Source organism: Leishmania braziliensis (assembly GCF_000002845.2).
Source record: "Leishmania braziliensis MHOM/BR/75/M2904 contig, possible fusion of chromosomes 20 and 34".
NCBI classification, from domain to species: Eukaryota; Euglenozoa; class Kinetoplastea; order Trypanosomatida; family Trypanosomatidae; genus Leishmania; species Leishmania braziliensis.
In genome coordinates this window covers 1001224-1025000 of record NC_017947.1, presented here as the reverse complement: position 1 = coordinate 1025000, position 23777 = coordinate 1001224, and the positions used below count along the sequence as shown (strand labels likewise).

At 56.4% G+C, this 23777-nt stretch overlaps 7 protein-coding genes across 7 annotated transcripts; all 7 read right to left on the bottom strand.

Moving 5' to 3' along the window:
* Window positions 1-296: 296 nt before the first annotated feature.
* LBRM_20_2460 (putative selenocysteine-specific elongation factor) lies at window positions 297-2318 on the bottom strand (the record flags this gene model as incomplete). Its single annotated transcript, XM_001564477.1, has 1 exon — window positions 297-2318. One exon carries the CDS (start codon window positions 2316-2318, stop codon window positions 297-299), a length of 2022 nt encoding a protein of 673 aa, XP_001564527.1.
* Window positions 2319-2995: 677 nt separating this feature from the next.
* LBRM_20_2450 (ubiquitin related modifier (urm1)-like protein) lies at window positions 2996-3307 on the bottom strand (the record flags this gene model as incomplete). Its single annotated transcript, XM_001564476.1, has 1 exon — window positions 2996-3307. The coding sequence occupies one exon, from the start codon at window positions 3305-3307 to the stop codon at window positions 2996-2998; it is 312 nt and encodes a 103-aa protein (XP_001564526.1).
* Window positions 3308-6624: 3317 nt separating this feature from the next.
* On the bottom strand, window positions 6625-8559 carry LBRM_20_2440 (regulatory subunit of protein kinase a-like protein; the record flags this gene model as incomplete). The annotated part of the gene is made up of 1 exon (XM_001564475.2): window positions 6625-8559. One exon carries the CDS (start codon window positions 8557-8559, stop codon window positions 6625-6627), a length of 1935 nt encoding a protein of 644 aa, XP_001564525.1.
* Window positions 8560-10933: 2374 nt separating this feature from the next.
* LBRM_20_2430 (putative zinc carboxypeptidase) lies at window positions 10934-13594 on the bottom strand (the record flags this gene model as incomplete). Its single annotated transcript, XM_001564474.1, has 1 exon — window positions 10934-13594. One exon carries the CDS (start codon window positions 13592-13594, stop codon window positions 10934-10936), a length of 2661 nt encoding a protein of 886 aa, XP_001564524.1.
* A 3923-nt stretch (window positions 13595-17517) lies between these two features.
* LBRM_20_2420 (tuzin-like protein) lies at window positions 17518-18345 on the bottom strand (the record flags this gene model as incomplete). The annotated part of the gene is made up of 1 exon (XM_001564473.1): window positions 17518-18345. The coding sequence occupies one exon, from the start codon at window positions 18343-18345 to the stop codon at window positions 17518-17520; it is 828 nt and encodes a 275-aa protein (XP_001564523.1).
* Window positions 18346-20510: 2165 nt separating this feature from the next.
* On the bottom strand, window positions 20511-21092 carry LBRM_20_2410 (putative amastin-like surface protein; the record flags this gene model as incomplete). Its single annotated transcript, XM_001564472.1, has 1 exon — window positions 20511-21092. The coding sequence occupies one exon, from the start codon at window positions 21090-21092 to the stop codon at window positions 20511-20513; it is 582 nt and encodes a 193-aa protein (XP_001564522.1).
* A 739-nt stretch (window positions 21093-21831) lies between these two features.
* On the bottom strand, window positions 21832-23586 carry LBRM_20_2400 (putative tuzin; the record flags this gene model as incomplete). The annotated part of the gene is made up of 1 exon (XM_001564471.2): window positions 21832-23586. One exon carries the CDS (start codon window positions 23584-23586, stop codon window positions 21832-21834), a length of 1755 nt encoding a protein of 584 aa, XP_001564521.2.
* Window positions 23587-23777: the final 191 nt, after the last annotated feature.

Here is a 23777-nt window from a genome sequence, read left to right as displayed (position 1 = left end):
GGCACCAAATGAGAACTGCTCGAGCGCGACCATAAAAAGGTATCTGTACCAGGACAGAGAAAGATCAGAAGCGGGGCATGTTTGTATGCACAAGGGAGAGGGAGGAAGGTAAAGTAAGTGGTCATTCACCTACCCCTTTCCTTCCCCCTCCCCCCCCCCTCTTCCCACAACTATCGTCTTTGGTCTTGTGACGCCAAGCGTTTCGTAGAGGTGTCTGCCGGCACACGAAATACAAAAATGGCTTACATGCACATCACCACCATTCAGCAGCGACCCCACCTCCCACTCTTTCGCACTCATTGCTCGAGGCCTGAATGAAGAGCAAAGGGGTACTTCTTCAGAATCAGAAGAATGCGTCCCGGTCGAAGAAATACACCTCCGCTGTTACTCCCGTCCTCTGCGCTCGGGTCCGTTGCCGACTTCTTCTTGCGCCTATTACTTGTCGGCGCTGTGGTGGTGTTGGCAGCGGGATCGGCGAAGACAGGGTCATCGAAAATAAGCTTCACCTTTCCAGTTTTGCCAAACGAAGAGTCGATGATGCCCTTGACAGTGCCAAGATTGCTGGTTTGAGGGGCTGTCACGGATGCGTCGGCATCCTCGGGCTCAAAGACGACCACAAGTCGAAGAAACTTCTGTACCTCTGCAAAGAGGTCCGCCTTTTGGCGCTCCTCGCCGTTGACACTGTCTTTATTTCGTTTAGCACTTGAAAACGCTCGGGCTGGCGTGGCGCTGCCACCTCCGTCGCCTGGCGTCTGCAGCGACACGACGCCGGTGGCAATGCAGCTCCGGCTGTCCAGTACCCGGTTCACTCGCAGCGTGCGATATCGGTAGCGCACTACTGGAAGCCTTCGCCATGCAGGTACCTGAGTATGATTCGAAGAGTGTTCCGAGTCGCCCAAGGTGGGTGTCGCAGCCGTCACAGCAGGGCTGTCTTCGCTGAACACGTGGCATACCGTGCCGGCAAGTGCAATGCGACAAAAGTTTTCCCTCTCAACATCCAGGCGCATAGCGATCATGAACACGCCAGGGGCCGCCAGCACAGGTCGCTCGAGCAGTAGTACGGCGTAGTAGTCCTGCTCCGCCGGTGCGGGCAGTAACGGCTGTCCGGGCGCGCTTGCAGTGGAACTTGTTGACGTATTATAGCTGAGCACGACCTCGTCACCCAGCTCTTCCACCCACGTACTCTCGATGAAAGGATCAAATCGGTCCGCAGCGCCGGAGACGTTGAGGTTCGCGTTAGTGCGCGCCGGCCGCGAAAAGTACCTCATGGTCCCCATCACAGTAGCATGGCCGATCGAAATGTGAAACTTCGTGTGTGTGTCGCATGGCAGTGGGTGATAGCGCACACGATGCACCTTGGCAATCAGCTGCGAGGAGTTCGCCAACGTTCGGCCGCTGCTTGCAGCGCTGCAGAGGACACCACGTTCCATCCGCGTAGGGTCAAATTGAGCCACACATAGTCCCACGCGGTCCCCACTGCGCGCCAACCCCACCGGTTTGTGGAACACCTGCAGACCCTTTACCTTTCGGGTCATTTGCAGCTCCGGCACGAGCACTGTGTCCCCGACCTGCACCATGCCGGCGACAACAGTCCCTGTGAATACGGTTCCCTGGCCCCGCACGGCGAAGCAGTGATCCACGAGCATGTAAAACCGTTCTGGCCTTTCCCCCTCCCTCTCTTTTGCAGCCTTCAGCGCCACGAGGTCGACGACGCGCAGTACCTGAGGCAACACCGCCTCAGTGTTCACGGGGGGTCCGATCCTACCCATCACTTCGCGTGGCGCAGCAGCCACCTCCACAATGACCACCGTGGGCCACCGTGTGCGGCGGAACGTCTGCTGCAGCCTTCGCTTGAGTGCTGCCAGTGTCGCTGCCTTTGCTTCCGGCGTAGCACCTTGAACAGCATCCACCTTGTTTAGTACAACGACGAGCGGCTTTGCCATCACCTCACCCAGGACGAGGCACTCTGCCGTCTGGGCTTGCATGCCCTTAGTTGCGTCGATGACTAACACCATTGCGTCAATGATCTGCGCTCCACCAACCACCGTGCGAATCAAGGAGGCGTGCCCAGGGCAGTCAACCAGCGTGCATTGCACCTTGGTCAACTCGGCTGACCGCAGGACTTCGCAGGCGTCCTCGTTGCCGTCCTCGACAGACACCTCACACGCACTGAAGCCGAGGTCCAGCGTAATCCCACGTGACTGACTCTGTGGACTCTTATCGAAGGCCGCGGTGGAGGCGGTCCGTGACAGCGCCTTGGCCAGAGCCGTCTTGCCGCTATCGACGTGACCAAGAAGCCCAATGTTTACATTCAACATTTTTTTTCCTGTCTTCAATGTCGCGGCCTGCGCTGTCGAGTACCGGACCTGCAGGAGGGAGGAAAGGGAAGACGCAGATGATCCTCCCTGTCACGCGTGCGACTGGTGTGGAGGGCGTGAGAACAGAACACACACGCGTACGGGCATGCACGATGGAGGCGGTACATAAGAAGCGAGGAGGCCTTGATGCCGGTGAGAACGCGAAAGCAATGCACCAGTCACCCAGTGAGAAAATTACGGGTAGGGAAGAGAGAGGTGCCCACATGAAGCTGGTACAGCTGCGCGGCTGTAGAGGCGGCGGTAGAGAAAGGCAGTGGCAGGTTCGTGCGTCCGTCAACAACAATGCTTGCTGCACTCCACATGTCAGCTTCTCTCTCCCTAGCGCGTTTCGTTTTTTTCTTTCGCTTCAGGGAGGCGTTCGATTGTGCGGGAGTGTGTCTGTGGGTGGGTAGGTGTATTTTTTTCCGGGGAGGGAGGACATGTGCATTCAGTTGTAGTGCGCATCATCGCGGTACTTCTCCCCAGCATATTTACTAGATGCAGACCAGAAAAAGTACACACCAGGTGTACGCCCGCACTAACGCACCGATCACGCTCACACAAACACGAAAGCGAACATGTACATGTCTGTGTCTGCGCACGTGTGCCGAAGTAAACCAAGCGCCTCTTTCATATACTCAACCGCCGTGCAGCGTGGACACAAACTCTACCTCATCACCGTCTTCCAAGACGTGCTGTACGCCGCCGAACACCTCGGCATCACAGCCGTTAACCAGCACCAGAATACCGGGGCGCACATTTGTGCCAGTGGCGTCGACGAACAACTCCGGTCTTTCCTTGATGTAGTCCCGCCGCAAAATGTCAATTAGCTCTGCAACGGTTGCGCCAACAGGTACCACATCTGCCAAAGTGATACTCTCCTCCTTGTTGAAGAGCAGCTCGCAACCACCGCTAAGTGAAATCTTGATTTTTTTATGCATCACATCCATTGAGTTTGCCGTCGGGTCCTAATGATATGTGTTTAGCACTTGCGTGGTAACCTTGTGGACGTCAAGCGTAGCGCTGCGCTACAACAAGTTGAGACAGGCACTGCGGCGTAGTGCTGCTTCCCTGGCACTCACAAATCAGAGTCTGCCGAGAAAAAAAAAAGAGGTTTAAACATGCGGACCTCACAAGAGAACGAGATATGAAAGCAGAGAACTAAAGGTGGACATCAGCATTGAAAGATGCGGAGGAAGGAGGGGACTACAGTCATAGACTCAAGGCGAATGTACTCGAGGGCACGAACACACACACACACACACAAACAGAGGAGAGAACAACAGCTGCGCAGATCCACCAGGAAAAGAGAGGCAAAGCGCAACGGAGGAGGGACACTATACTCTATAATGCGTAGCGTGGTGTGCAACAAGATAGGGGTAATACAAGTATTCGGCTACAATGCTGACGAACACCAACGCGGCAGGCAACGAGAGCGAACTTCTTTATCGTCCCAATGACATCTCTTGGGACGAGCTGTAACACGCAGGGACTCATACGTGACAATGAAATACGAATGCATCGCCCTTGTATGAGCTCGTCAATCCGCTCATCATGTATGTCATGCTTTTTCACGCCTCGACCTTACGGTTTGACTTACGCACCTTCTTCAGAGAAATAAGAGAGAGGACTACATCGGTAAACAAAGTAAAAAGAGAAAAAAAAAAACAGAATCGGAGGCCTGAAGATGAAAAGGTGACAAGCGCATATATTACCTTTAGTTTTCTTGTGCTTCAACGCAGCCATTCCCTGGCATGGAAGCACGAGTTCATTTCCACACTGCCCCTCCCCCGGGTCTGTCACTGGCCCGTCGCGTCGCGTGAAGCAGCCGCAGACACGCCATAGAGCAACGCTCCCATTCTGCCAGCCGCCCCTTGGTGCATCCCTCGGGGTGGCCCAGACGCCCCACACCAGTGGGCAGTGAGGGTCAGGTGAGACACACCCGAATCATGCTAACACCTCGCCCGCCATATGGATCGTATGTACGCGTTCCCTGTCGCAGGTCTCTCGGACGCGACGCCATCCACGATCTGATCACCGGCATCCGCAGCGATACATCGCTCTGACTCCTCCAGGTTATAGGCGCTTGACTCTTTGACCACCAGAAGTGGCTTTGCACTGGCAACAATAGGTCTGCCTGGCTCCCCCATGGTGCGGGGATTGGACTCTGGATACCGCGCTGAGGGCGCCCTGGTTATCAGGGCATACATAGAAGAAAAGGAACAAGGAAAGAAAAATGCGGTTGAATCAAAAGCGAACGAGTGCATGACAAGTGTGCAATATTAGTGAAAACAGAGAGGACGGAGAAGGTTTTTTGGAGGAGGGTGGTGCCCCCTAAGATATGCGTTTGAGAATTGCACCGAGGCAAAGAAGCGCGCAAAGAGGCGCACCCACAAAAGAAGCGAAGAGGGCTAGCTGAAAAGGTTCAAGAGAGGAGAGTAAATTCTGTGGAAGCCCAACTCTACATCGTTTTTTTTTTTCTGTTTTACATCGTCACTGCCTTCACCGTTGTTGAACGCGTGCTCTTCTTTGCCGGTGATGTAGGGAAGAGAAGCGAAGAAAAAGGAGAAAAATAGCGACAGTTGTGTTTCGAGGTGTGCCCGCAGAGAACAACAACAAACACCACCAAAAAAAAAAACAGTACAGACGTAATGAAGCGAAACGACAAGAGGGGAGGTGTAAAAGTGGCATACGTTCACCTGAGCGTTCCCCCTCAATGGCCTGCAACAGCAAGTGAGAGATGAAAGCAAATGAGTGGTGGAGACAAACAGATGACGAGAGAGAAGAACGCAATAGTGAAGAATCTTCAGAGGTACATGTATAAAAATACAGGAGGACGACGTGCAAGTTGCAAAAAACTTCAAGGGAGGGCAACACACTATGAGCTCCTACATGGACCCATAATGAGCCAATAAAAAAAGTGAAAAAATATCAGAGTGACCTGAGTGCTGAATCGAGGAGCTTTCAAATCGCCTTTTCTCCTCCCTCCGTCTACGTTACCGAAACTTTCCTCTGCTCGCCCGCCTTCGACTTCACGCAAGATGTTAAGGGCCTAGTACAAAGGCTCAGGGAATCGGGGCAGCGTTTCAATGAACAAATATGCCCCTCGGCCAACCGCAGTATCAGCGGGCACGACAGAGAAGTTTCACCTCGCATAGCGGGAGAAAGGAAAAGAAGCCGCCCAGAGATGCAGACGCGCTGAAACAGAAGCGCAAGAGGACACCAAGGGCCCCTGTGAAGGTGTGGCAGGGGAGCAGGAAGACATGTAAATGCATCGGCACTCTTTCTGCTGCTTCCACTCCATTTTCCATGCGATCTACTCACTTTTGCCAGTACCTCTCGCTTCTTTCTCGGGCTGTCTGTGCCGTACCTCAACCACATTCAAAGATAGAGGAAAGAGTGCAGCGGTATGAACGCTGACATGGAGCGAGAAAGCCAAACACAACAAATAGCTGAACCGCGCGAGGAAACAGCGCGAGGCAGGAGATGAAAAGAAGAACTACGAAAAGGGTAAAGGGGGTGAGAAGTCGCCAAGAAGTCAAGCTCCCAAAGACTAGAACACGTAGAGGAAAATGAGCGGAACGTACTGGCAGCCGCTACGCCATGCATACACTTTCTACAAGCGACTAGTGACAGCCACAGAAGCGTCGACTTCCACTCCCTCAGCGCACACTGAGGGGTCATTCCAACGAACAGTGGGGAGAAACTTTTCTGAGAAGAAAGAGAGGAGGAGAAGCACGAAAAATGCGACGTGGCGAAAACAATCCATAAAAGCAAAGTATAAAGAGAGGAACAAAGAGAATAAACAGAGCGAGTAAGAGAGGGACATGGTGGCCGGCAAAACTCGTCCAATGCAAACGACCCTCTTACCTCTAAGATCCCTCGCTTTCAATTGTGTCTGCGGTGCAACTGCCCTCCCTCCTTTGAAAAATGCCGATCAACAACCCACCATCTCCGGGAGAGAGAGAGACAGAGAGAGAGGGGGGGGGGAAGAAGTCAATGAGGAGGAACATTAGTCCAGAAAGAGACCCCCCACACACACACGCATAGGGGTCTGCTTCTTCATAACGCTCGCACGTAATGACGACACGTAGAAGAGAAAGGGGTGCAGAGGGAGGATGTGGCTTCTGAAAATCCATACTCAGAGGAGTGCCACATCGTGCTTCTCTAGGCGTTGTGTAGTGTTGTTCGGTCTTTTATGCACCACTTGCCACTTGACTCTCTCGTAGTGCTGACAACAGACCAGGAGACTACCACCTTGCCTCGGCTATGCGCTCTTGTGTGAGTACATGGTGTGTAACAGGTGCGATGGCGGGGCATCGAACGGAGGCGTTGTGTCGAACGGCGGGGGCGTGGCGCTGCGCATCCGTTGGTGATACGGCGCATACGTCTCGTCCTCCTCCACAGACCTAATCATCCGTTCGCGGGCCTCGCTGGGGATGCGCTCAAAGGAGCGGCGGCTTAGTTTTGCAGTCTTCACCACTGCGTTAGCGACTACTACATCAGCAACGCAGACGTGATGGTAAAGGAACTCGATGTGACCAGCGAAGTCGCCGCGGCGCAGCAGCGCCACTTCTTTCATATCGCCACTCTCGGCATCCGGCGCCATCACGCGCAGGGTTCCCTCTATTACGATATGCATCCAGTGATTTGGCACACCGGCGACGATCAGTCGCTGCCCCTCTACATAGCTGTCCTCCTTGAGACACTCTGCAACGGCCTCCAGTTGGTGAGAGGTCAGTCCAGCGAACACTGGCAGCGATGACAGAAAGTCAATGTACCTGTGCCGTTTGTCCTCCATTGCGCGCGAAGTGATCATCTTGTAAGTGCGGCGCTCTAGCGAGGCGCACTGCATCGAAACGCGCGCGACGACGTCGGCATCGTTTGATACTTCGTACATCAAACCTAAATCCCCAAACGTGGAGCCGCGCACCAGCGGCGCAGCCACCACCTCACCGTCGTTCTCTATCGTCATTTCTGCCTCACCGTCAAGCACAATAAAGAACGTGTCGTTCGCATTCCCCTTTTCCAATATTTTCGTTCCTGCCACGAACTCCTCTATGTCCATGATGGACGCAAACTTGGCAATATCACTGTCGTCCAGCGTGGAAAACAAAAAGTGACGCACAAGAACGCGCGAGATGGTCTTCACCTTCTCCTGTGACTTCGGTGTGGTCGGGAAGTTCGCAATCCGCGCCTCGTCAACGTCTAGTGAAGAATCCGAGATGGCGCCGCGGCTCGGGCGCTGCATTTGGATGGTGCGGCGTCGCTCATCTTCGCGGTCATCTATGAACTCCTCCTCCGCCTCCTCCGCCTCCTCCTGCTCTGCCTCTCCGCCCTGGGAGTGCATTTCGAACGTGGTGCTCTTCCCGCTCTCGGTGTCCTGACGTCCAAACCTGAATCCCTTGAAGGTCTCCTGGTAGGAGATTGTCTCGCTGCGGGAGATGCGCGGTACCTCGTGTATGCCATTAGTTGTCGAGTTCACGGACTCCGACTCCTTCATCGCGGTTTGGTCCAGCGGGGGCGGTGACAAGCGCTTTGGCCGTTCAATCGATATTGAATTCGTCTGCCTCGCAGCCGGTTCATTGACCTCAGTAGGTGCAGATGCTGATACGGCGCCCACTGACGGCTTGGCGCTCGCGCTCGCTGAAGCCGTACCTATCGGCTTTGACCTGTGGACCGAGGGCCTCTTTCCTAAAGCTCTGTTCCCCAGTTTGTGCAGCTGCACAGATATTTCCTTCGAGAAGCCAAAGTCAACGCTTCTCCCCTGCACCGCGTACGTCTTAGGGTGCACTGTCGTCCTCGCAGATGCCGCGGCCACGGTCCTAGGTCTTTCGCGCTTTGAAGAGGTGGAGACAGAGGCATTCATCCTGCTGAGTCTCGAAGCAGACATTCCCTTAAGTCTCATATGCTTGCCCGATGCACATTCCATCACGCAGGGGGAAGTCGTAGTCTTCGACATCGACGACGAGAATAGTGGCACATTCGCTTGGTGCCTCAGCTTTCGACACCGTTCCTCCTCTAGGGCCTTCTTTGCAGCCTTGGCATCCATGAGTGCTTGCGCGTCAGCTAAGTCACGGAGGTGCTGGTAATCATCAATGCTGTAGCTGATGTTCTGCAGTATCTTCACCCGAACTTCCTTCGGCACGTCATCGCCCATACGCCTCACCAGCTGCGCGACGCACTTGTCGAAGCTGGACATCCCTAAAGGAGAAGACCCTGTGGTGTGCGATGCGGAGCAAGTGTGTCACACAAGGTGTACGAGTGTGTATCGGAGAGAGAGGAAGAGATAGAGAAGGCAGAAGATGGGGCTCGTATGACGCGCGGGGAAATGTGCAGGGAAAAGAACGAAAACAAACGCGGCACGAGAGACGAGAGCGAATCAAGGCGTATTTCCTGCAAAGAGAAGCACTTTTGCACGGAGAGGAGAAGAGATGTACTTCTCTTTGCAAGGGCATATCACATATGCAAGAGGAGGTGCGCAGGCTGATAAAACGAAAGACGGTGCGGCAGACAAAGCACAAAATGAAGCGGCAAAGAAAACAAAAAAAAAAGAAGGGAAACCGGAAAGAAGGGCGACTCAGTTCCTGCTGGCGTGTGTATATATGTGGGAGGGGAGTTGGGGGCGGGTGGGGGAAGGAATGATCCAGTATCCGCGGTTGAATCGTGGTGGTCACTGATGATGATGTTACTCAGCGGTTCCCCCTATTTCTTTCCTTCTCTCTTTTCCTTTGCACATTACGATAATGACACCATGAGTAAGGATACGCAGAGTACGACGCAGGTTTATCACCCACGTACGAGCGTTTTGCGTGCAGTTGTATGTCCAGGAGAGGAAAGGTGGTGAATAGAAAGGAGAGGAGGAGGTGGAAGTAGAGACGGGGACGAAGTGTACATGAGTCCCGTGAGAAGAGCAACGAGCGCTGGCTTGCGGTACATAGTCGCTCAAATGCACATGTCACTCTTCCTAGTGCGAATATGAGGAATGCGGTGGAGGGGAGAGATCAGTGCTTCAAGACATGTGGGTACCACATCACCTGCGCACGTAGAGCCTCCCTGATTCATGTGGCTGGTACGATGTAGGAAGTTGTCTTTAAGAATTACATAGTACACCTATCGTATGGCTATGCGATTGCGCGAGCCTCAACATCATCTTCGACGCCCTCTTCATCAATGACACCGCCAAGGATAACAGCAGTAAAAACTGCAAATGAGCAAGGCAGGTCATAATGACTCCTTTTTCCTCAACTCCACACAGTACTCCAAGAAGTTACAGTCAGCGCATGAGTCCTGGAGAGACAGCGTCGGGGAAAGTGGATAAGAACCAAAAATATTGATGTAAAAAAACAGGGGCAGACCTCAATGGAATCACACCCCAACGGCACCCTAATAAGGCTCGCAACGTAGTTTAGCATACATAGACAGAGCCACAGTCACGTACAAAGTGTGCGAAGGAAACGAAATAAATGCGCAGAAAAACACGAGCAGGGGGATGGGGGGGGGGGGGGGGTTTGGCAGAGCAAACCCACACGGACAGTCACCAAGATGAACAAAAGACAATATAGTCAAAGCAGAGCCACACACAGCTATGACGCACGCAGAGGGGCGAGGAACAGAGAAAAAAGAATGAAGGCTCGAAAGAAGATAAGAGAGAACGAGATAAGTACGAGAGCGACGTACAGTGAAACGACTCCCATACACTACGACTCTACTACTCCACGTTGTGCGTCAGTGTACCAGTACATGGCTGTGAATCTCACACCCCTTGCCCAGGTGCGACTCCATTTGTACGTCCACACCAGGAAATGAGCGCCTGCTGTACTTCCGTGCTGTTCAGTCTCTGAGTAGTAAACCACCATCGACGAGCTAACAGACAAACAAAGAACGCACAAGTTGACTGGGAAGGCTATTTTTCCTCTTCTTCTGGGGGTGTTTGTTTCCCTTTCCTTAAAGAAGAGCGGGGCACAAACAAAAATCAGCGAATGTTGGCGACCGAGAAGTTGACGGAGGCCAAGAGAGGTGAATAGTACCAAAAAGAAACACGCACGCACACGCACACGCCCATACAACAACAACCATGAAAACACACACACACACATATATATATACATATGTATATACATGTATATATGTATAATGGAAAAAAAAGGTGCGAGCTGCCTGGATAGGCGACCCCCTCCTCATGCACATCGAGAGAAGCAGAGAGAGACACACACACACGCACGCCATAAACATAAAGTGAAATAGAGACCCCACTTCAAGCGGAGAATACAGCAGCCAAGCCAGCGCCTTTAGCACCCTCTTTCTTCCACGACTACGTAGTCCCGGCTTCGCCCATCGGTAATGGCGAGATGTTGTACGGAAGCATAAGACAGCCGCAGCGCTGGTGGCACACAAAAGAAGGCTCTGCTGCCATTCAGCAGATATGCATGTACGTGTGGCAGCGCCACCGCACAAATGATAGGGAGAAAGGAAGTTGAGCCGTTGATAAGGTCGGGTAACGGCACGTGAACGCTGCGGGGCAAGAAATCAGAAAGCGAGAAACTCATACGTGAAACTTTCTGGTGGCACTACTACTACACCTCCACTCTAGTACTCTCGGGAGTCACATTGGGCTTCGAACGCCGCCGCGTCGCGATTACCGCCGGTGGGATCACGTTCGGACCACTGTTTCCGTTGTTGATACCAGTAGCAGGGGACGTACCTCGGCGCTGAGTGTCGCCGCCGCCCTTACCGTCGGTTCCTCCACCAGCTGTAGCGCCGTTCGCAGTCGCGCCGCTGCTGCTGCCGTACAGGACCGAACGCGGCGGCCCCGTCGGCGCCGTTTGCAACAGTAGCATAATGGCCGTCTCCAGTGGCACAAAACTGCGCACACCGCTGAAGGTGGTTCGGGGCAGCAGTCGTGCGCCTTTGATGGTGATCTTATCTGGGTACTCCTCTGCCGTCAAGCTCTTCATAACGGCCGCGAGCAGAGCGTCTCCAGACTCGCTCGTGGTCGCCTGCACCTCCTTGCCATGCTTCTTGAAGGCCTGCGTAAAAAGCATTTCCGCTGACTCGATCTGCAGCTGCCTCTGTAGCCAAAGAGCGAGCCCGCGTGTGGAGTGGAATTGTGTAAAGGTCAGACGACTTATCGGATTCATACCCTTGATATCGAGAAGCCCTAACAGCATCGCGCGACCGGTGTCGCGGAAGGTCGCTGGTGAGTGCATTACAGGCAGTGGGCTTGGAAGGGTGGTGTCAAGCTGCTCGGCTTGACAGCTCGTCATCGGGATGACCTGGTTCAGCGTGTCAGCCATGACGTGAGAAGTCTCGATTGTATAACTGTGCACGATACCGGTCTCCGTGAAGGCCACAACACGGCTGGAGGAGTCCTTACGCTTGCCAGACTTGCCAGCGGCAAACATATTAGCCTCCGAGAAGTTGCATCTGCGGAAGTCCAGATAGGGCGTGTTTAACGCAACCAACTTTGCGTAAAGCAAGTTCTCTATCTGGTTTACCCAACCCATGCTGTTACCGTATAAGAAGGTGCCCCGCTTGTTGGCGTGGGCGTGCATGTCGATGAAAAGTGTTACATGGCTGCCCAGCGACCGCAGAAGGGCGAGAACTGCGTACGGCGCGGGGTGCTGCTTAGGTGACGGGTCCCTGTACATGCGATTAAGGTCAACACCGTTGGAGTCGACGCGGCTGTGACCGCGTACTACGCCGTCCGGATTCAGCATCGGCACGATGTAGAAGACAAAGTTACGTCGCAGCGCTGCCGCACGACTGTCCGTGCAGTTCAATAGAAAATCAATGCAGCCGTGCATGAGATGGCTGCCTGGGCATTCACCTGGATGTACACGAGCCGTTAGCACCACGTACTGTTTGCCAGAGAAGGAGAAAGGCCTCTCTGTCTGGCCGAGAGCCGAGGAGTAAGGAAGGCCATCCTCCTTGGAAATGAGGTGTGCCCGCTCTAGAGTCATTCCGCTGCAGTCGCTAATCGTCAAGAGTGTAATGTCTCGTCCCTCCAGCGACTTGCACAGAACCTCGCGGTGGAAGTAGATCCCACTGTGAGCCCCACCGTACGAAAGAGCGACGTTGTCGGTTTTGGAGCTTCCAACGCGCTTCTTACTCTTGACGCTGCTTCCAGCCGGTGCCTTGGTTAGACTGCTTCGGCAGTGAGACTCCGTCGCGCCACCTTCCTCTGAGATCGAGCGCAGCACCACGTAATCGGGTACCTGTACACTGCTCTCCTGCATCGCACTACTTCGTAGAGCCTCCTCCTGCCACGTTGCAAGGTTACATTGCAATGTGGAGTAGGAGTAGGGGTGATTGCTTGCAATGTAGATTGCGGGCGCGTCTGGACGTCCCTGCGGGGGTGTATATGTTACCGAGATCTCCGCCTCGATTTTGAAGTTGAAGGTGAGGTTCATAGCAACGTTCTTCTTCTTTTTCTTCGTGCCGGTCCCAGATGCTTTGCTCATCGGCGAGATGGAGAAGGCGGTTCCGCCAGTGGCCCCAGTACTCGTGGTGGCTGGGGAACCATCGTCAACGTCGTTGTTGCCCTCATCACCTCCCCTGTCACTGTCGGCGTCGTCCTTCAACACGGGCTTGTGCACAAGAAGAGGGTATCCGGGAGTTTCTGGCATTGTCTCTAGGGCCTCAACATGCGCCTTTCCAGTGATGCGACTATACTGCGGTCGCGTTGGCACAACAGCCATGACCGGCATCCAATCATAGGTGAACATGTTGCTGTGCGCCATGCCGACGAAGCAGATCGTGACGATGGCGTCCTTACTGCCGCCTCGGACGGAGAAGTGGAACCACTGCCGGTTGTTGGTCTGCCAGGGCGCGTTGCCACAGTCCATTGCGGTGTACATGCGATACTGGAACGCATCCACCCGCTCCACCTGAATGAGGTTGCCGCTGTCGAACTGCGACGAGAACTCGAGATTGTCCTCCTTGAAGTAAAAGGTGCGTTGGTTATTTGGTGGTCGCTGAAACACCCAGTACGCATCGCTGACTTGCGGCCCTTGTACCGTCGGGTGTGCGGCATGAGCATGCGATTTTGTTGTCTCGCATGGCACGTCACTAGGCTCATTTCGAGAAGGATCGGGAGTCAACTCCTGCCTAGAGGGGAAAATTGAGCTCTTGGGCGTGTGTTGAGAAGCGTCGCGGTGTCCTTCGACAGAAGGCCGCTGCGAGCTTGCCTCTTTCGGCGAACTCTCTTGGGAGCAGGTGCTGTGCCTCAGTCCCATTCCCGTCACCTTTTGGTCGCTGCGAGAAAAGGGGAGTACTGCCTCAATACGAGGACCTTGATGCAGTTGTTGCTCTCTGTGTTGGCACAAGTTACTTGACAGTCTTTTGCTAAGCAACCCTGTGTTCGAGAAAAGGAGATGCTCCGCTGTGACGATGCTTGCAGAGGGGATGGTGTTCAAGCTACTTGAAAGACTACTGACAGCCTCCGGTCGACTGGTCACAAGCACACGTGGTCGGGAGGCGACGCGCTGGAGCGAAGAAGTCTGTGATGGAGACGAGCGTGGTGTTGGGGAAAGTGAACCGCGCGTAGACCGTGAGTCGGAGGAGATCGACTGGACTGAAAGCACACGCGCGCTACCAGCCGAAGAGACGGACGTTACCGAAGGCCAGGGTATAAGGGAGTTAAGCCGTTGAGACAGTTGTGTAGCGCTCCTGGGCGAGTAATCAGGGTTGTTGAAATGAAGGCGCTGCTGCGGGTACCTGCCTGGTGACTGCGGTTCTGCGCAGCTGGTTGTAGACAAAGACAAGTAACGTTCTAGTACACCCACCTCGCTGCTCGTTGACGGAAAGGAGAAAAGTAACGATCGGCTGAGACGCTGCTGGTGACGTGGAACTGATGGCAGCGTGTAGCACTCACACGGCGAGAGAATATGAAGCGTTCCTGCTCCTGAGATCGATGTTTGGGTGATGTGAGGCGCCTGGAGGTGCCAACGCGAATGCGCGGCCCGCACCTCCCACTCAGAGATGTCGGATGAGTATGCACAGAAATCGCTGTAACGGTAGTTCCCAACAGCCTTCCTTGTGTCTACACGCACGTCGTAGGTGAGGCCCTGCACGTCAGCCTCCTCTGCTGACCTGCCGGTGAGAATGCTGAGAGATTGATGGTGGTGTTCCCTCCAGCCTTGCTGCTGCAGTGACTGCGAACGCTGAAGTGCGTCAAGTAGCGAGTCCTTGTTGGGCAATTCGACGGCGTTTACAGAGCTTCTACGAGGCATTCATCCCCAAACGGCAATCTATCAGTCGAACAAACGAAAGCCGCAACACGTCGGTGAAAAAAAAAAAAGAGAAGCCTTTTCCGCGTCGCAGAGTCAACCTTCGAGAAACTATGTATGTGTGTCGCGGCCTGTGACAGCTTGGAACAAGGGCAACTTAAAAACAGGCTTCTCTCCTTTCTTTTTCTTCTCGTCTGGAGCACACAACTGTTCAGTCGCAGGGTCTTTGCAGTGAACACGCGTGAACAGCAGAAATAAAATAAATATGAACGAGAAAAAGACACCTAACGCACAAGACACCGAGTAGACACGCACCGAGAGCTAAACGAAAGCTGTGGTGCACAGAGACTGAAAAAAAAAGCGCGGCTGTTTACCACAAATAAAAGGGAAAACGGCAGAGCCCGAGAAGGATGCCTGATCAGAAGGTAATGCAAAACTGATGAGAGCACGGCATAAACAGTGCCCAGGGAGAGATGGGGAAGGAGAAAAGAAAAGGAAACGTACATTGGACACCAACAAGCGCTTCAAAAGGCATCAAAGCTAGCAGTGACTTTGATGTGTACAGTCACTGCGTCTCACCGTCCGTATACCTCTCCTCTCCAGTATTTGAATACGTACTTTGTGTGTGTGTGTGGGGGGGGTGGGGGGTGCGTGTATGCCGCCTCGTCTAACAGAGACCAAGAGATGCCGTCCGCTTCTCCACTGTAATACGGAATGTTGACCTTTAGGGCCTGGAAGTGCCCACCACTATACCCTTTCCTTCGCCGGCGTGAGGGAGTGAAAAGAAGAGATGAAAGAAAAGCGAGAGAGTTATACCAGAGGGCATTAGCAAGGAAGTCCATTCCGCCCATCCACCTTACATCTGGGGTGGGCTAAGGCCTCGCTAGCACTCAGTGCATACAGTCAGAAAAAAAAACACTTTCTACGGACAAGGGCATAGATACGCATATATGGGGCGGTGGTGGACGGTGGAGAGTGCGGTGCCACCTGTCCACCCAGCTTTATGTCTCACCTGCCGCGTCCGCTAGTCGTGCTTATGCGTAGTGCACACACCGCAACACCCATGCCAGGTGATCCATGCAGCCATGAAGCGCCGCAATGACGGCATAAATACTTGAGCAGTACTTGCGTAAAGCATCACGAGCAGAACTGTCATCCGTAAGAAGGGCACCCGGGGTTTCAACAGAGAAAAGAAAAAAGGCCTCAGCAGCGTAGCGCACCACTTTGCGCGCTGCCGCGCTTCTGTGGTCAGCGGGATCGTGTCGCCAAGACGTGCATAAAACAACAGCGTGCCTGGTGGTCGACTCGCACACGCTGAATCATATCCACAGACTCTTGCGTCGGTGTAGAAGTCGTATGCTGAGCCGGTCGTCGTCATAGGAATGGTGCGCCGTAGTGCACTCGTTGTGGACTTACAACATTCATTGAACTCATCCGAAGAACTCGCGGAGTGCGTGGTCAGCGAAGACCCATGCAGCAAACCATGCGACCCCGGGAAGAAAAGGACCGTGCCTCTTTGACCAATCACCAATATCAATGAACCGGCATTCTTAGGACTCGGGGTCCCGAGATACAGTCGCAGCAAGAGACGCTGGAGCAGATCCACTGACACATTACGAGCTTGTTCGACAGACTTCCTTGAGGGTTCCCATACGATGGCAACATCCGTCGCCTCTTGGTCGGAAATGACAACACAACAAAAAGTTCCTCCGAGAAACGTCGTTTTCGTATTTCGGGCGAAACGATGAAGCGTCACACTGCCCGTCAACGACTCCCTGGCACGGTACACCACGCGACACGAGCCTTCAAGTCACACATTGTCCATACAAGAACTAGTCGACACCAACGTTGCATGTCGCTCAGGGTACGACGAGTACCATGCCAATAGTGCTGTAAAGGCTCGCTACGCCAACCGTCTCAGGCTTCGCCATGTTTCTGTGCAATTCCCTCATCCGCCTTCAATTCCGCTAGAAGGTGAGCGGAACCGAGCATCGGCACCTGCGAAACAGCAATCGGGCAAAACAAAATACAGTCCTTACCCCTGGAATTGAACCCCAGTTGCATTGTACCACCTGCCACTTCAACGTTGCGCCTCACACTCTCTGTGGCAACACTTCACCAAAGCCTAACAAAGCACATCGGCATCGTCTACCGTGTTTCCCCCCCAAAAATCAATAACTCCCAGAACCCTCTCCCACCCATCAACAAACAACACTAATGAAAGCCAGCACACCGTAACAACTACCTCACGGCTCACTATCAAACATTTACAACAAGTCACTCCATAAAAAAAAAAAAAAACACAACAAAAAATCATCGTTTCACCATGGCGGCTTTGCTCCCTGAAACATACTGACACACAACAGAGTGGAAGTCGCACATACCCTTCAAACACCTGAAAATAATAAGAAACGAGAGAACACCTTAGAAACTACGCAGCAGAGTGGACGAGGAGGGCGGTGGCGGCCAAATGGAGGAGGCTGCGGGAGAGCAAAAGGGAGGCGAGTCTTCGCCATGGCGCGTATTTGCCGCCGTCGCGTGCGCATGTGCGCGCCGTTGCTCGTCGGTCCGGGCGCGTTTGGTGTGTGATGGGGAGGGATAGGCGGGGGAGAGGGTGGGAGGGCCCGAGAGAAATGCGGGGGGCAGCGCTGAGGAGGCGCGCAGGTGGGGGCGCGACACGTGCGCAGGAGGGCGGAATCGAACGCAAAGAAGCCGGAGAAGGAGAAGGGAGACGAGCACGCGCACGCACTCCGTCTCCCCAGGCGGAGGCAAAGGGCAGCGGCAGGAGGAGAAGGCAGAGTGCTCGTCGTGGGGGTTTTTTTTTCTGGTATATTTTCTTTTTTTTTTCTAATTTGGGGTTTTTTTTGTGTTTGTTTTGGTTCCTTCTTAAAAATCAGTGGGGGGTATAGTTTTTTGGCTTATTTCAGGGCTTAAAAAGGGGGGAGGGTTTTTTTGGGGGGGGAGTTGATGAAAAAGGGGACATCCCTCTTTAGGAGGGGGGTGGCCCAAAGAAAATTGGGTGGTTGCAGGGTGTGCTGTAAAAAGGATAATGGGGGAGGGGCCGGGAAGATTTTTGTTAGCACCCTGCGCACGACCGCCTCCCCGTCCTTGCGCCCCACAACGAAGTTTCCGCCCCCCGACGACTGCGCCGACTTGGAGAGCGTCTCGATTGCTGTCTGCAGCTGATGGTCCCGCTGCTCCCGCCGGTAGGCGCGCAAGTTTGTCGTGAAGACGTAGGTCACCACCAACACACCAGCCATGCAGCTGATAGCGCCCTTGTACTTGGCTAGGGCATAGCGGAAGTCCCTGTCCTTCAGCCGCTCGCGTGCCGCGCAGCGCAGCACGCCGCGGTGTTCGCGCTCCCACTGCGCCTTCTCGCAGATACTACCTTGCTCAGTACTCGACACAAACACAAACGACGAGACATCCACCGTCTGCAGGAGGTGCATCAGCTCCACCCGCCAGCCATGGCAAAAGAGGATGAGGGCAACGGCCTCAGCGTCGCGCGGGTCGTGCATGCAGGGTCGCAGCCAGCTGACTACCTCCAGCAGCCTCGCATGGTAGAGCAGCTTCCTCCGCCGCCCCAGCGCCACAATGCGCTCAGGCGTCACAGATAGCTCCACCTCGCCGTCGTCCCTGAGAAGCACGCAGGTGGCATCGCCGTTCACCCTGGCGACGGTCCCCCTCATGCACACGCCCGACAGTACAGCTGCACCTCCGCTCGCAGGGTTTCTCTCCAGGCTCACCGTCACCCGCATCCCAACACCCACCAAGAGCGGCGGCGCAGCACCGCTACAACGGGGCACGACGGCGTCGCCCACCCTGCCACCCAGAAATATTCTTAACCGGTACACTGCCTTCCACATCCTCGCGACGAGGCGGCCAAGCGCCACAGGACAGTCTTCAAAAACGTTGGCCGGCTGCGTGGGGCCCACACCAATCAGCGCCTCCCCCATGCAGTCCCGCAACTCTCGCCGATAGTGTCCAGGTCGGGCCGAGCCGCACACCCAAGGCCTGCACTCACAGAGGAGCGCCCGCGCGTAAGATGCGCTGGGGTCGCCAGCGCTACAGCCGGTCGCGCACTCAGAAGACACACAGCCCTCACGCAAGGCGGACGCTGCCGCACCAGAGGGGGCGGCGGCAGCACCACCCGTGACGCGTGCCGCGCACACACGTGTGCAGGCGATACCTCTCAGCATTTGCGCCGCGCCAATCCACGAGAATCTCTGCCTCTGTCAGCGCATGTAAGCCTTGAGCGTTCGTATGCGGGAGCTTGCGTCCACTTCAGCGGTGCCGCAGAGACAGAGAGAGAGGGACGGGGGGTCAAAGAAAGAGGAATGAGGGCAGCAAGAGCTTGCGCCGCACAAATGCACGCACACACATGCATACACATGTGCACACATCCAGGCATGTACCGGCACGGCAGAAGGCGCGCACACATCGCAGCCCGGTAATGGCCGCTGTAATACGCTCGGCGTTCCCCCTACCCGCCCCCTCAAAGAGGACGGGTGGAGTGGCACTGACAGCGGCAACGCTGCCGGGCTGAGCAACCAGAACACAGCAAGCAAGACTGAGGGCAAAGAGGCACGGGGGACGTAATAGGAAACAAAAAAAAAAAACAAATTAAAGAGAAGAAGACTTAGGGACACGCTCACACGCCCCGCAATCTCCAGCGGAGACAGTGGGGAGCGGCTGGAGCACAGGACAGGGTGCGGCTCACGCTATCACCATCGACCGCACACTCTCCAGCCGTGTTTCGAGCATGCATCGCCTTGCCTGTCCGTCAGGGGCAGCGAGACGTCTCGCTCCAACGCCTCACGCCTCTACGGCCACGCTCGCCTCACCACGCATGCACCCACAGAGCACACCCGGCCCGCTGCAGGCACCGCACCGCGCCTGGGTGACGTGCCTCGCCCTCCGTCGCCACTAGCAGCGTCACACCTCAACACGGCGCGGCGGCTCTCCGCACGGCAGCCCGGCGCACACGGCGGCCTGAAGAGGCGCCGGCAGAGGAGCGAGGGAGCGCAGCATAGACAGTAGCACAGGAGGGGCAAGGGGCACGAGGGCACAGCGTGCGCACACGCCGCCGTCCCTCCGCACGCGGCAGACAGAGGGGTGAGGGCCAGTGAGACAGCCGCGCCGGATAAGGTGGGCGACAGAGGAGGCGAGGTCGCGGGGCAGCACGCGCGCGCCAAACAAAAAGAGGGGAAGAAAGACACAAAGGAGAGCATCGAAATAACTGCCGCATGCGCCTGCACATACGGGCCCACACCGTGGAGAGCAGCGCCTCAGAGAGAGGGGGCGTAGCAGCGGCAGCGCCACGCACCCCCACCTCTCCTCGGATACCACGTTTCCCCCTTTCCTTACCCTACAATCACCTACAGCGGTAACGACCGCGGCGCCATCTCCCTCGTCGCTCGCGTTCTCATCCCGCCAACGGCACGCAGGGCGAGCGTCAGCGGGAACGGGGCGATGCCCGGACGGCAGCAACGGGGGATGGTCACGGAAGAGGAAAGGGGAGGCGACACGGGGGCTGTGTCGCCGCCAAGCACTCGCTGACGTCAACAGAGCGCAGGCCACTGTCCGTGCAAAGCAGGCACGCACGCAGGAAGAGAGAACGCAGAAAGGCAAAAAGAGAGACGCGGAAGGCGAAAGCAGGGGGACGCGGGGGGAAGCCACGAACACAGTACTCGAGCCCACCCCCACTCCACGCGCGCACCGAGAGCAATGCAGAGAAAGGACATGAGGGCAAGGGGCCACAACGGCAGCGAGAGACACGCGCCGGCGTAGTGCAGAGGCGAGCATCCGCAGCGCTCGCGGCCCCTCACCTTCGCGCCGACATCAGCTTCACCAGAGCCTCCACGTGGACGCAGCTATGGGGCTGCCGCGCCAGAGCCAACGCCATCAATAATTATTCCCTATTTTAATATAGCTTTCCCTCCCTTTGTTCTACCTGGTCGCTTGCACTGGGAGCAGTCGTGCAGATTGAGAACACCAGGACGAGGATGTTGATGATATCCAGCACCCACGCTGTGATGAAGAGAGCGAAGCCAGCACCATACACCGTACCTTCTTTCATTGCTGAACAGTTTATGGTGTCCGCCCTTAAAAATGTCACGACCATGGCAATCCAGACAACGCCCAGGGTGACGGCACCCACAATGTTGAGCCCCAGGCACACATAGCGGAGCCAAAAGCAGCAGAACAGCATGCTAACCCCCAGGACGAACGCCGCGGCAAAAATGAAGATGGAGATGATAGCGAGCACCCCAGCAGCGCGGAACAATCTCAGGCGTCTTGGACAAAACTCCCACAAGTCATTCAAGGATGCATTGAGGGACACAGAATTGCAATGGTCCTTGAATCCCCACAATGTGAAACAAGCGCGAAAGATCGGTGGATCCGGAAATTGAAGAAACATGTCGATCGGCGTCGCCACCAGCACAAACAAGAACGCGAAGAACTGGACGACCGCGTAGACTAACAGGGCCATATTCAACTCCATTTTCGCAGACACACAGCAGCACGCGGAGAGAGATGAGCAGGTGGTGCAAGTCAGGGGAGGTGGCGTAGAGAAGGGGGCGAGTGGGAGAGGGCGAAAGTGAGTCGAGTCTTCGCACAGAAAAGTTTTTGGTGCTGCCGCGTGTGCGTGTGTGTGTGTGGTGAGAGAGGAGGGAGGCATGAAAGGGGAAGGCAGGGCGAAAGGAGGGAGGTAGAGAGGGATAGAGAAGGAGAGGAGAGGTGTGACAGCCGGGCGGAGATCTTATCCGACAAGCGAGACACCACACGCCGGCAGTGGAGAAAGGGACGGCGAGCAGCAGCGCAGCACAGCAGGACAGCGAGAGCGGCATAGAAAGGAACAGAGGACGCCGCGCACATGACCCTCATACACCCTCCTGAGAGTCTCGGCAACAACACAGTGGCGCGGCGCACGGCGAGGACGAGAGGCGAGAGCGTGGGTGCGCAGAGCCGCACACCCGCACGCGTGTCGCAGGGGTCGTGGCGCGCCGCTCCTCTCTCCCCTCGCCGCCGTCGAAGAGAGGAGCGTGCGCGTGTGCGTGTGGAGGGGCCTCGGTGTGGGTGCAGGGGTGCTGCAACGCCGTCACTCCCCAACCACCTCCCATACGCCCGGGGATCAAACAACACGCCGATGGCGGCACTTCCGTAGGAGTGGTGGGACACACACACATGCACACCCCACCACACAGCTACACATATCACCACCAGTACACATCCCCGCGCGTCTACAGCCAGCAGCACCGCGAGGCGGTGTGAAACAGCTTGCTGCGAAAACGCCACGCGTCTGCTACGGGATCGTACAGCACAATGTCCACCAGCGCCGTGCTGTGCAGCGCCGCCGCGTCCACGCCGCTGTGCTGCCCGGCGTCGTAGGGGCAAGCGGAGAGCTGCTGCAGCGCCGCACGTAGCTCCGGGCGGCTGGCGCACGTCGCCTGCAGCTGCCGCATGGCCTTCAGCAGCCTCGCATTCGTATACTGCGCCGCTGACGCGCGGCGCTGACGCACAGCGGCAATCAGCTCGTCCACGTCGCTGCTGCTCGTCCCAACGACGTCCACGAAGTGGCTGAGGCTGACGGGGTCGATGGCGCGCTGCGTGTGGGCGAAGGCCTCCTCGCGGCTGAACGCGGGAATGACGCAGAGGTCCAGCCGCGGCAGCCCAGCGCTTGCCATGCTGAGCGCCTCAGCGGGCACCTCCATCACGACATGGCACACACGGCGGTCGAACGCCAGCGCGGCCACGTCCCTGTACACCCGCTGCAAGCTGCTGCCCTCGCGCAGCCGCAGTAAGAGCAGCGGCGTCTCGCCCCTCGCAGCGCGGGCCATCCGGCACGCCTCCTCCACAAAGTCCAGCAGGTCGCCACACACGTCCACGCTGCCCACGCCCAGCGCCTTGACAACGCTGCGCAGCGTGTCCTCCGTGGCGCGGACGTCGACGCACACGTGCGGCACGCCCTCCTTCAGCACGGCGCTGCGCCACACTGTGCTCTTGCCGCACCCGTGGGGTCTCGTGAAGACAGGGATGCGGGGGTGCGCCGCATCGAGCCGATGCAGCACCCGCCGAACCGCACTCTCCTCTCGGTCGCGCGACGCGCCTTGCCGCACCATCAACGGGGCCGCCTGTAGGGCGCTCTGGTCGAGATTCAGTGGCTGCGTGAGCGTCCTGACGGCGACTGACAGCTGATGCGCGCGCTGCTGCGTGCGATAGGTCGTCATATTCCACCCAAACGCGAAGGCAATACCGAGGAGTGCCATGGACGCGCTTACCACACCGCTGTACTTGGTAAGCGTGTAGCGGAAGTCCCGCTCCTTGACCCGCTCCCTAAGCAGCCCCCGCATCTGCCGATGGTGGTCTCGCTGCCACTCCGACTTATCCAACACGGACATGCGCACCGCTCGGGGTATGTGCGTCATGCAGTGCATGTCAGAGGTCGTCAGTAAGTAAAGCCGATCCACGCGCCACCCGCGCTGATAAAGGATGCACGCAATGCTCTCCTGGTGCGCTCGTCGCGCCACTCCAGCCGTGCGTAGCCACGCCACCACCTCGCCGTACTCGGCGCCACTCACAAGCTTGGCGCGGGCCTCCGACAGCACCACCATCTCTGCTGGAACAGCCGTGTCGAGCCTGTTGTTATCGAGCAATACCCCATACGTTCCGTTGCCGTTGACACGCACCACGACGCCACCCACAACGGCTCCGACGCACTCCTCGTCCCGGCCGTGCTCAACGTAGACGCGAGACCCAACCTCGACAATCGGCGAGAGAAAGAGGTGCTGCAGGTGAACGGCGTAGGTCGATCCAGCGATCCTGGCCTTGACGACCCCGCCTGCGATGGGCGCCGCAGTGGCGCTGCCGCTCTTCTCGAAGAAAGCACGCACCGCCATGCCGCGTGTGAGGGGACTCAGCTGCAGCGGCGCAGCGGCATCCGCACAGCTCTTGTCCAGTGAGGCTGTCGATACCTGGCGCGCCGCGTTGGAGAGCATAACACGAGCAGTGATGCGCGAACCGCCATTTTGCGCCCAAGCAATGCGGCGCGTCGCTGTACAAGTGCGGCGGAGGCTCGCGTTGGAGCGCAACAGCACAGACCGCATTGGCGCGCTACACCGTCGATGTGGGTGGGACTCGTGTGTGCGGAGCGCTACGCGTGGGGCGTGCAAGTACAAGAAACAACCAC